Consider the following 12850-nt stretch of genomic DNA (forward strand, 5'->3'; position numbering starts at 1 on the left):
TTTGAACAACAGCACTCTATATCAATCAGTCACTGGCAAATTAGCATAACATACACTTTACAAAAAAAGACATCAGAAAATGATTGAGTGAAAAATAATGGATGACATTCGTTCTCCGGTAAACAATGAATATGCAACTTTTTACTTAATTACAAATCTCCAAATGTCTATTTACCTAATAATGACAGGGCAAATGAAGCAAAATCAAAAGTGTCTTGTAGAAATAACCACTTCTCTGTAGGCACATGAGCTTGAAGGACAAGGTACCGATGGCCCCAGGTGTTGGCCACGTTAGATCAGCTTTGAAAGCCTTGATGCTCTCAGCACTTGTCAGCTGGTGCCCAAAGAGGTGCTTTTTGAGTGTGGACCCTTTTCACAGGAGGGCTTCATACTCCAAAAGGAGACAAATGATCATTGAAAATGACTGTTAATATTTGTTCTTTATGGAGGATTTCTATCAATTTGGATGTAACTGGATCTTTAAACCTAAGGAGTATGATGTCCATGCTCTTTGGAATTCACAAGGCTGGTTATAATCACATAATATACGGCTCTACTTTACAAAAATAGGGGTTGGATCAGGACTTAAGTCTGACTGACAAACTTTGATCTTCTCAGAGTAAATGATATATTAAAATAACTGCCGTGAGTCACAGAATATACATCTAGCCTTACTAGATGGCTTCTGTGTGAATCCATTACATACGCACCAGGTTAACATTTTAGTGAAAAACCCAAGACAGAGTTGACTTCAACAGACTTGTGAGGACTTCCAGTGAATGATAAATGTGATAAATATCAAGATAGTAACATTAAATATGCAACTTACAGGGTTTTTATATACCTGCTAATTAAGGGGTTCTTTCTAAAACTTTCCCAAAGATAGAATATTTTTAAATGAGAATTTAGATAATCAAGACATTAAAAATTTATAATAACCCTTCAAAAATCTAACAAACAGTATTACCTCTATATTTGAAACAACGGAACTATAATGAAACAGCTAATGCATACCACAAGCCTTTTCTTAAATATTAAGTGCATTTCTACCAAAATGTTTTCAACGTTTGAGGCTTTGAGTTTCCACTAAAGTGCTGATCAGAACACAATGTTCTCTCTTTCTCTGTACGACATTATGTCTATTATCAAAGAATGTTCTCAAAGAGCAATTTACAATGGATTTTAAACAGAAACAACTTGACCTCACATAAGAATTGTATATATTCAATATTTGATTCAGAAATAGTTACATTCCGTTTCACTGGACTGTGAATCTTCCACAAGGAAATTTTAATCAAGGTTTTCCCAAACTTCAGTAAAAGAAATCTTTTACATACTTTCAAATACTGTGCCTTTTTATTTAAAACAGTGTAAACATAACAACTCAACACCACCAATAATTGGAAAAAGACTGGTTATGTGAACACTAATTTCCTTGAATGCCCCGTGAAAATAAGGGTAAATAAAACAGACAAATATTTAGGAGAAGTTTCAGTTCACCTTAGCAGTGGTAAAAATATTGCTTTATTCCAAATGAACATACAACACAATTTACTGTTCTTTTGGGGGCTTCCTGTGAACTGAATAGTCTGGGCTTTGTGATTTCAACAATTTATTCTTTCCATGTTAACCACAGAAGCCAATGTCTTGGTCCACACATAGTAGACTTGCTACAAAATAAGTAAGAATGAGGATGATGAGAAAGCAAAGGGTAGCTCTCAATTTGATCACTGGCCTGTGTAAATAATTTAAGTACGCATGATTCAAACTAAGCACACATCCCCAGCTCGCCTTGTGATACTGATATCGTTAATGAGCCAAGAATTAGTTGTTCCTCTCAAAAAGGTTCACATCAGAAAATGGTCTAGACATTGTCAACAGGTTTATAGGACCCCGCCATGCAAGTGATCTTGATTTACTAACCGAACTTTATACTTTATGGAAAAATTTAAAGTGAACAGATCTAAGAGGGAAATTTGCCTTTTTTTTTTCTGAATCTTAGATTCCCTGATGTTTCAGAACAAATTTAAGCAAGCTTAATATGCACACACATGCACACACATACACACGAGGAACACACGTGCATACAGCATACCAGTGCTCCAGTGAGCAGTCCCATACAGGTGTACACACACACACACACACACACACACACACACACAGAGGCACACACATACACACTGAGAAATGCTCTTTCGGAGCCCTAAATGATCTCAAAGGAAAACATTTCTATTAGCATGATTTTTGTGACACGACATTGTGATGTTTTTGTCTCTTTTTCTGTAATAATTTTGTACCTCCCTCTGAGATCCTGCGCCTTCAAATTTCAGAGGAAGCTGGCCCGTAAGAGTAGCTAAGATTGCCTCGTGACTCCCTCTGTCTCCTGTCCCTTTCCTTTCAGAGTCTTTGTGCCTTTCTGCGAAAAGTAAGTACAAAACACAATGTTTGTCGACATGACATAACCTGTGATGAGGCTGTCAAATGAATAGAAATTTAGGGGTTGGGCTTGGCAAGCCAAATGGCCAGGGCCTCCTGCTCACTGGTGCATCTGCCCTCGGGGTACAACTCGTCTCTTTGAAACCGGGAGCCCACCAGTGCTTTTTTACGAGGACACTGGTGCTGTGGGGCTGAGGGTCTGAACTGCCCACGTCTACCGAGAGCCAAAGAGGACGGTGTTGGGACTAACCAAAATGGTATTCAGAATTCTACCCCAAAGCTTTAGTTGTAAGCTTTATCCCTCCTGAAACGTTTCTTTCCCTTTAAAAAAATATTTTGTTAAAAAACACTATGATATGAGGGCGATAGACTATTTGGTTTCTTCTAAGTAGATGCTCTTAAATTAATGCATATAAATAATTTGTATTTAATCTCCTCTCTTTCCTGTTGAGCAAAGCATAGAATGCACAGGTTCCTACATGTCAAGTCACTTGGTCAACGCAGGGTCTCTCTGTATTTCATCTCTTAAGACAAATTGTGCCTCTCGTTCTGATTTGGCCGTGGGACTCAGGGGGAGAAAGGCTGTGTTTTCACTCACACTGTCCTCGGTTTCTACGCTGGCCAGTTCGTAGTCTTCTGACCGCCTGGCATCAGTCAGAATTCGGATCTGCTCCTGGACAGTTTCGAGCAAGATTTTCACCTCTTGTTGTTCTGCTATAAGACAATCGCTGACTGGAATACTCACGTTGACAATATCAGCAGAGTAGGAGTTTTTGCACCATTTGATGCTTTTGACTTCAGAAATCCCTGGCATTTGCATGCAGGTTTCCTCTAGACCCACTGAAGGGATGATGGGCACGGAACTGGCCCTTGGGGATGAATATCCCATCAGGTCCTTTTGCTCCAAGCTATTAAAATAGGAGTTTGTCTCTCTTGAAGGCAGTTGCATATTTATTGATGCATTTTGTGGGGCTGTTAAACCACTGGATGAATACCTGGAAAAGAAACCCAGCGTTACACAACTCTGCTCTCTGCGCACTTCTCTGGAGCAATACTCAGTCAACAAAGCCCTTTCCACATGCACCATCTCACTGAATTCTCACAGCAACCCCATGAGACGGATACTATGTTCCCAGTTAAACAGAGAAGTAAACTGAAGCTCAGATAGGTGAAGTGACTTGCCCAAGGTCACACAGAAAGTAAGTGACAGACTGAGACTCAAACCCAGATCTTCTTACTTTAAGTCCACGGATCTTTCAACACACCACAGCTGTATAGGCAGGTGGGGTGTAGTCCTCCTGACCTCTATCCTAGAATACAAAGTAAATGGGGATTGAGCAGGTAAGTGTGGCCTTTCCGTCGTGACAAACAGGAAACCCATAAGGCATCACTCCACTCCATCCACCTGACCACCCTCTCAGCCCTGCTTCAGTCCAGTAGACTCCTTGTGGCCACCCTGGGCGGAGGCCGTCGGAAAGCCCAATATTAAGCATCCGGGGACTACAGTTCTGAGTCCCTCTGCTTTAGCCTTACTCTAGGGGGACCGAACCCAGTTTCCTACGGCCCTGTGCTCTGTAGGTGCTGCCTCACTGCTGGTTTGCTGAGCCTAAGAACATGAGAATGAGACGCGTGCATTTCCGCCATCTGCCCAAGGACGAACAGGAAGTGAGCGCCACAGGGCCTCTACCAACCTAGTAACTTTCCTCATGTGGTTTCTGGAGCCAAGTGAGGTAGTTCATGGGTGCATGGCGATGGCCTGTCGTGAATGCCAGCGTGTCATTCCAAGTCGTCTGAATATGCCAGAATCTGGCTGGCCCCATCCTTGCCTGCCCAGACCTAGTGGATTTTCCACTACCTTCCTGGCACTTTCAAGGGATATCAGGCAGGGATATCATAGATTCACAGAAATGTAGTCTGGGGACTTAAACAATAATATTTGTTCTGTTTCTCAGTAATATTTCCTTACTTTTAACCTTACATGTTAAAATTTAAGCATAATCTAAACATACTCCTCCTCTATATCATAAATCTCATTCCCTGTGTCTTACATTATAATGGAAATAAAATTCATGTTTATACACGAAAAGAATAATTGCGATGACATGTGTTGCATACTGAATAAAAGCCTTTATTGTAAATGCATGATGGGAGCAATTTAGAGGTCTGTCTTCCCGCCAGACAGTGAGAAAAGATGAGAAAACAAATGGAGGTGTCTTTGTAGCACCACCCTCTCTTACTGCGCCTAGGACAGAGCTGGTAATCAATAAATTGTGATGCAATGGACCCATGACTACATGAACAGATCTTCAGGGTAAGCACTCCCTTTATATCCCAGTTCACATAATAACAAGAGCTCACATTTGCACTGAGCTTTCAAAACGCACTTTCACCCCTAATGACCTCATTGATTTAAAAAAAAAAAAAAACACTGTGTGGTTTTTTTTTTTATTATTATTATCACCACATGATGGATGAATAAACTGGACTAAGGGGTACCCAAATGACTTGCCCCAAATTATACCCTTGGTAAGCAGCAGAGGAAGACGTTAAACCCATGTTGTCTTATTTTAATTATTACTATCAAAGCCAGGAATGAGTGGGCATCTCAAGGTGCACCTCAGCCTTTCGGGAGGATGTATCATCTTTACCTGTGCAAATTGTGTAGCCACGTACAAGGGAATTCCCTTGGGGAATCTTAGTCCTTTCTCTATAGTGCTGTATGACTGAAAATCTGAGCCTGAAGGTTCTGATCACTGAATCCATTTCAACAAGAAGGAAGGGGGCACATTTCAGGCTTTTGTGTTCTTTCCTTAGCACCATTCACGTGCGTGGAGATGGAGAATGTCTGCTATCAGAGTCACCAGTGGCACAGAGCCAAGAAATAGAATGAGGACAAGATCATGTTTCACATGGATATCATCAAAGTGTACAAGTGGGTAGACTCTAACAGGTTGAAATGTCATGGGGATAGGTGTCAATTCTTAATACCTGGATCTAAACATTATTTGTAAAAAAAATGTTGGATAAAGGTATAAATATCTTAAGAGGGTTTAGTCAGCTGAAGCTTCAACAAGTCAGCAATGTCATGACTGACAAGTAATCAAAGGCAATTGGCGCCAAACTTGGAGCAGTCTTCTGATACGTCTAAGTGCTGGGTGAAGGACTTAGATGAGAAAAAAGCACTGCAGTGGACTTGTGCGCCACGCCACAAGCCAGGCGTGGGTCCCACGCTGGCGATGACTGAAACCTAAAAGGCTGCCGCACCGTGAAGATGCTCTTCCAACAATGAGAACCCTCCAAAAATGGGATTTTGTTTTGGAGCAGCATGATTTCAAGTCCCAGTGCCATTACATGCTCTGGAATCTTAAACACACAGCAGCCTCACCTTAATCTCCTCATCCATTAAAACCATCAGGTAGTAATACTGACCTGTGGGGGCTGCTCTGAGGACAAATTGAAATAACGCCTCAGACGTACACTGGTGGTCCGTCCTTCCTTCCTAGAGTTGCCGTGAGTGTCTGATCACTGGTCTTTGAGAAGAAGGTGACACTACTCTCCAGAAGTTTATGTGAGAGCTAAATTTCTAGATGTGATTCTAGATTAGAAGATACTCAGAGTTCTGCATCCCTTCAGAGCCAACTACTCTTTCACACATTTGATTCATGGGCTTGTCACTCATTGGCTGTAAAATACCAGTTCGGACCATTGGACCATGCTTCCTCCGATCCCTCAACAAAGTATCCACAAGTGCATTTCCTCTGTCACTCTGTGAGTCAAAGCATCCTTTTAAAGATGAAAGATTTCAACAGTCATTTGGTTTGATTCCCAGGAATTCAGGGGTCAGGTGAAGAAATCTGTGTTTCCCCAGGGGACTCCAGGATCAGTTCTTGGTGCGTATGGCATTAGAATGAACTGATTAAATGGAAGGAATCCACTCTGCTATCTTTAGCGTGCTCTTCTATAAACTTCCTGAAGATAGCTGAATGTAAGTTGGTGAAGTTGCTATTTAAGTGAGGTAGACAGTCAGTATATTTCAGATCCCTTCTATTGTACAGGTAGCGATCTAACTTTTGTGATCCCATCTCTTTCTGTCTAGCATATGAATCCGTTTGTTTGATTTGCCTGACATAACGCAGTTCAAAGCTCTGTGAGCCACCACCATGGTTGTCACCAATCCACTGATCAGGGGGAAAGCTCTTGAAGAAGCTCCTTTCCACCTGACTCCTTCCTCAGGCTTCGCTGAGTCAGGCGCTGGGTTCAAGCTGGGCTGAAGCTAGTGCCAAGGAGAGACATCACATATACTTGGAGTCTAACCAGCAGACAACACCCACATGCTTGAGAAACAAGCAACAGCTGACTGATGGCTCTTGCAGATTCATCCAGTCTCCCTCCAGGCGAGGGCCAGCTTTGAAGAGGGACTTTAGCTGTGAAATTCTATTACTAATCCCATTTCCAGTCTGGAGAGACGGTCAGTCCCCCAGGAGTGGAAAATAGCTGTTCTGGAGGACTGACGAGGAGATTGCTCTTTGAGATTCATTGTGCTGAGCATGCAGTGACTTAGCCTTCGAGTCCCCACTTATCAACATTGGGTGCGTATCACGCACAGGAAAGGGCACGTGGGCCAGCCAACTGGAGAGAATGTTCCAAACCCAGTGATGATTGAACCAAAACAAACCACCACCATGCAGACAGTAAGTGTAAGTCTCCCAGTAGTTCAAAAACAAAGCAGTGCCTGAACATGCAATGGGAATCTCTGAGACCCTGAAGATTCCTGTAGGTACAGCTCAAGACTGTGCCTGGAGCAGGCTCAGAGCATCCTTACACCGGTACCTATGTAACCATGGCCATAAGTGTCCGACCGACAGAAAGACAGCGTGGGCAGGGTTCTCTCCCCACTCACAAAATCTCTGAATTTGATTTCACCTCACTCATTCTCACTCTAACATTCACCGCGGGGGGGGGGGGGGGAATATATATATATATACACACCCCTAAGTAATGGACATTATTAGTGATTTAAAAAGAAAGTCATTATGAAACATGATTCATTATAGGCTAAATACGAGCCTCGTTTTCCAGATATAAGGCAAAGAGAAACGCAAACTGCTTCTTGACTTGGGTTAGACATTTAGGACAACTGAGCTGTATACAGAATGTGCAAATCTCACCCCAGATCTAGACCAAATATATTTTACAGTCCATTTGGAATTGCTTCAAAATTACAAAACCCAGACACAGGCTATTTATTTCTTATCTTCTAGTCTTCCTACAGGAATCTGTTACTGAGCTTTGTTAGACATACATATGTCTTGCTCAGAAGAAAAGCAAAGGTAAAAAGTCTGGGATGGACTTCGAACTTGCTTTGGCTTTCCACGGGCTACAGACAGGGTGGACAAATCACCCAGACCAAAGCAGAATAGAAGTCTGGCCTGGCTCAGTCAGAGAGACAAAAACTACACGCAGCAAGAACCTGGCTTGAGTGAGAGGATGGGTTTCTGGAATAAACCTTGATTGCACTGCTCTTGAAGTCAGTAATAATACCATAATAATCCCTATATCGGGTACCAGCTCTTGATACATAGGATTTCTTTTTAATCTGCCCAACAGCCCTCAGGAAAGCTGATACACTACTGTTCAATTTATAGACAAGCAACCTTCAGCTCAGATGATAAAACTGTCTCAAATTCATATAAGGAGCAAGGGGCAAAGGGGAGATTTGAACTTTGGTCAGTTTCAGTAAAGGCTGCCATGTTTGGTCGAGCAGTTTCTGTCAGTTAGGTGAGTGGTGGTGGACATTCATTCTACAGTCCACTCCCCATGCCCTGAGCCCTGCGAGGGTCTTGCCCACTCAGAGGAAGGGACACTTTTTGCACCGCAAGGATGAGCAGCGGCGGCGGAGTCCAAAGCCCATCTCTCCACCCCTGCCTCGGGAATGAAGCTGGAGATCTGAGTTCAGCTAGTTGTGCTTTGACAATATGCTGTCAGTGTTGACTGAGACACGTTCAAGAATGCTCGATGGAGCAGATGTGATGTTATGTTACAAGGTACTGTTTCTGGTGTTGTCCACAATAGTGATTAGAGAATTAAGTACTTTTTTCGAAACATAAGGGTGAAGGAGCACATTAGTCCTCCTAAGATAGCTCTGGGTTTTTTCTAATGAAAGAAACGTTTCTAGTAATTTTAGCAACTGTATAATAACATAGTGTCTAGATATCTATACACTTAACTTTCTTCCTAGTGTTATATTTCCTTCCCAGCTAATATTTCCCTAATATCTATTCCCACTGTATCTATTCTTTAAAGTTAGTTTTTTTTTTTCTTTTCCTTAATATACTATAGGGTAGTTAGGGGTGCCTAATACATAGACAGGGACAAAGTCGATGAGGGAAGCATCTATTGTGCAGGAAATTCACTGGTCAGGATACCATGTTAAAAGTTCAGCATGTGATTAGACTGTGATTTTCTGTTCATACCTTCCTCTGTTCAGATAACAAGACAGAATTAGCAATAAGAATATGGATAGAAGAGAGTCCTCAAGAGAAAGGGCCAATTCTAGTTTGCTAACCTATGATTTTTTTTTTTTACATTCAATATCTTGTAATAACCTTTAATGAAAAAGAATATGGAAAGGAATATATGTATATATATGCATGACTGGGACATTATGCTGTACACCAGAAACTGACACACTGTAACTGACTATATCAATGTAATTGATACAATATTAATAATTAATAATATTAATAATAATATGCCCCAATTTTTAAAAATTGAAGTATAATCAGTAACTGTTGTTTTTCTACCAGACCCTGGCTTTCGCTTTTTATTATTAGGAAAGCTGCCTATAGATTATTTTCTGTTAACTACAAATGGAAGTCATGAGCGTCATAATTCCTGACTTATCTTGTGGCTTCTTATGAACAAATAAAGACTCTAGTCAGTTAAAAAATAATAATAAAGTTAGTTTAGCTTTTGTGAAACAAAGATGGAAGCAAGCATAAATAGCCAATTAAGGATGAAATTATGAATAAAACCCCAAGGAACATAACTCAGCTTAAAGCTCTAGCATCCATGACACCCTCCCTAAATTCCATTGCTTTTAAGACCTACCCTTGGCAAGGTATCGTATCCTGGTCTGGGATCCTTGATTCTTCAAGCTGCTGATACGCTGGTCCCACAATTCCACCCAGCCTACTTCGGGGCGAGGGGGGTGTCCTTCTGAAGGCATTTCTGTGGAGCATACCACTGCGTTGCCCTGGGCTGCAGCAAGAGGAGAGACTCCTGCTGGGGGGAGGAAAGCCAACAAACAATGGTCAGAGCAATAAGCTCGCACGTGGCTGCTCAAAATTTTCAAACACTGCATTTGCCGCACCCTCCACCCACCCCTCCAACCAAGATCCTCGAAGTTCTAGGTCAGGCTCCATCCATGCCTGTAAGATATCTGCTAGGGGGCATCAAAAGTTGCTGACTGCATTTTCTCTTTGGAGAGACTGAGAAAAAGAGAAGTTCCAATTCTTGTGTTTCTGGCTTCCCAGTTTGGAGCACAATGGACTTAAAATAATGGCCGCTTTGCAGCCGAAGATAAGAGGTGCGCTTTAGGAATTCTCCAGCTCCCGATTCCCAGCCTCCCTTGTTATCCAAGCTATGGTAGTGTCTCTCTAATAGAAATGAAAACAGCCTTGTTATTAAGCACTGACAAGAACGAAACACAAGAAGCCCTGAAGGGATGTACAGGGGAAAATTCACTTTTATTAGTGGTAGAATAAACAAACCTTATTTGAGGTGCCATTCTCTCCTTAATACATATGTTACTTTCCCCAGTTCACTATCGCAAAAGTTTCCGAAATCCTGAGACCCTAAATGATTTTTCTTTTGAGGTTCTTTTTAGTAAACATCTGATCATATATCTCACTTGACTCATACCTCCAAATACCCAAATACGTTATCAGATGCCATCAAAGGGCAAAAAGCATAAATGGGATGCACCTTAGGTCAGATCCCTACTTGGAGCATGTTCAACAAAGAACTAGACTCTTTACAGAAGTCAGATGCTAATTTGACACATTTCCTACCCCATGTCCATGCTTCTCTCCACCCCACTGAATTCACATGCGGGGTGAAGTACCTAGCACATTCACCTGGAGTACCACGTGAACGGTAAGGAGAACTTTGTTCCTGTGTGGACATGCCATGAGATACCAATAAGCAAGCTCAGAAATTTTGTGTTGCATTCTCACTTAGCTCTGAAAATATCAATAAAACCATATGAAGAGTAAAATCATTCCAAAATTTCAATAAATTATCAAAGGAGCCAGTTCCCCAAACAAATCTTACCCATATTACTATAATACTTGGCATTCTGTAACTTTCCCTTCACCAATATTACTATTATTTCCACTTAATAAATACAAAATAAAATGTCTCAAATACTGTTTAAGGTCGTGATTCAAGAATCTGACATTTGAGTGCTGGCAGCCACCTTCCTGGTTTTGGCAAGGTGACTCATAAGGCTTGATATTCCTCAAGCCTAGCATTAACTTCCTGAGTGTCTGCAAACTCCAGATCACACCTGGCAACATTATTACAACTTCATTCTTCATCATAACATTTCTAATGTGTTGAGTCCTAAAATGCCTAATGACAAGGGACCTCTAGTTAGGTCACTAAGCCAACAAATTTAAGGAGCTCTATAATGGCTCATTGGCTTTCTTCCCTTCCAGCTTCTGTCTTTACCATCCAGGGGCAACTGTGGAGTCCTCAGGGTACTCAGGCTTGGATGCTAGAATTAGCTGCATCAGAGCGTGTATCTCAGGTCTGTATGTTGCCAGCAGCATGATGCTTGTATCAGTCACAGTCCCGGAGGAAAATAGACAGCACTCTAAACTGGGTCATTTGGGAAGATTTTGATATTTACAAAAGTGTCTTCAGTGCTTGAGTCAAAAAAAAAAAAATACAGGATGCTACTGTACCTCAGGGCTGGTAACAGTGGGAAGCTGCTACCACCCCTGTGACTGAAGGGACAAGGGGAAAGAGCAGCTACCTGAATGAACAGAGAAGTGGGCTGTATGAAGAGGACCACCTGGCAGGTGCTGTGGCCCCGGGAAGAGGGACCTAGCTGAGGCAATCAGGCAGGGAGGGAGGGGGCAGCCATGCTAGGACCTCACTGTCTCCCGCCCTTCCATCGCTTGCCTGTGCCTCACAATGAACCAACAGAAGCCCAAGGACAAAGGAGCCTGTTGCCCCCTTGGTGCACAGGGCAAGGCAGGAAAGGGTAAATACAGCCTAGACATGGGTGGAAGAGATGCAAGATAAAGGCATTAGCCTCACGCTTAGGTGTTTTCATAGGATTGCTATAGTGGTATTAAAGGAGATAAAGTATGTAAAGTGTCTAACAGGGAGCCTGGCACATAGTAGGTGCTCAACACAGTAAGTTCCTGATTCCTCTGCCACAGCTGACCACTCAGGCTCGTACTAATCACTGAAAACCCTGGACTTACTTCACCTTCAAAAACCTACCTATCTGCTGTCTATAAATGAGTTACGTTGCCAAAATATAATGCAGTAAGTGGGACATGACATAATAGATTTCTTCTTAAAAAAGGAAGGTGTTTTTTTTGGACTAAACATGAGAAATAATGGCTTTGAATTAATGGCTTTGAATTAATGGCTTTGTTTCATAAATGAATTATCCAAATTAGTCATCTTTGTAGTGCACAAAAAGAAGTTAATTATTCATAGCTAGCCCAAACAAGCAAGCCTACCGGGATTTCCCAGTGACTCATCTTAAAGAGCAGTTCTATGGCTATTGATCAGTCAGCCCTTCGAGCGCTCTCACCCAGTGGCATTCAGGAAGTTATGGGGCGGGATGTACAAGTCAGTAACCAGGTTATCAATCACGGAAACGTTTAAGTCTCCTGCATGTTCTACAAAACAAAAGCTATGATAATATGAACTATAATTTACAAAGTTCTAAAAGCACTTTATAAATCAACCCTTGCCCATCAGGACCCAACGTATACTGCAATGTCATTGAACCAAACAAAAAAGGAGGCCTCTTCGAGACGTCCTTTATTTAATCTGTGAGCAATTCCTAGAAACCCAGAGCAGAAGCCAAATTTAGGAGGAAGAACTGCAATAGACAAAAGTAGAGGTCAAATATTTGCACCTCAAATACATTAGAAGCTGTAATTCTGTATTATATCCACTTTAAAACATGTGTGGCATAATATACTACTAAATAGTATCCTTAAGTATTTTACTTGACCGGATGGAATACCACTTTTATATGTGTTATAATCAGCAGAGGAAAATACTGTTTCGGAAAAAAATACCCATCTTCCAAAAGGATGATAATTTTGAACTAATTTTTTGTAAATTTCAGAACTTCCATTAGGTCCAATGAACTGAAATGCTC

General features: G+C 41.6%; 1 protein-coding gene across 6 annotated transcripts in view; it reads right to left on the bottom strand.

The window, feature by feature from the left end:
- Positions 1-1310: 1310 nt before the first annotated feature.
- Positions 1311-12850, bottom strand: part of NRG3 (neuregulin 3) — a 930932-nt gene continuing 919392 nt past the window's right edge. For 2 of the 6 annotated variants that reach the window (XM_031461037.2, XM_031461035.2), the window contains exons 8-10: positions 9547-9720; positions 3675-3746; positions 1311-3431 (exon numbers count right to left, since the gene is read on the bottom strand). In XM_031461037.2, coding sequence (XP_031316897.2) covers positions 2924-3431; positions 3675-3746; positions 9547-9720 — 754 coding nt within the window. In that variant the 3' untranslated portion in view covers positions 1311-2923. The remainder of the gene's footprint in view (positions 3432-3674; positions 3747-9546; positions 9721-12850) is intronic. The other 4 variants (XM_031461042.2, XM_031461041.2, XM_031461039.2 and 1 more) reach the window with 3 other exon arrangements.

The sequence above is a fragment of the Camelus dromedarius genome, chromosome 8, assembly GCF_036321535.1.
Source record: "Camelus dromedarius isolate mCamDro1 chromosome 8, mCamDro1.pat, whole genome shotgun sequence".
NCBI lineage: Eukaryota > Metazoa > Chordata > Mammalia > Artiodactyla > Camelidae > Camelus > Camelus dromedarius.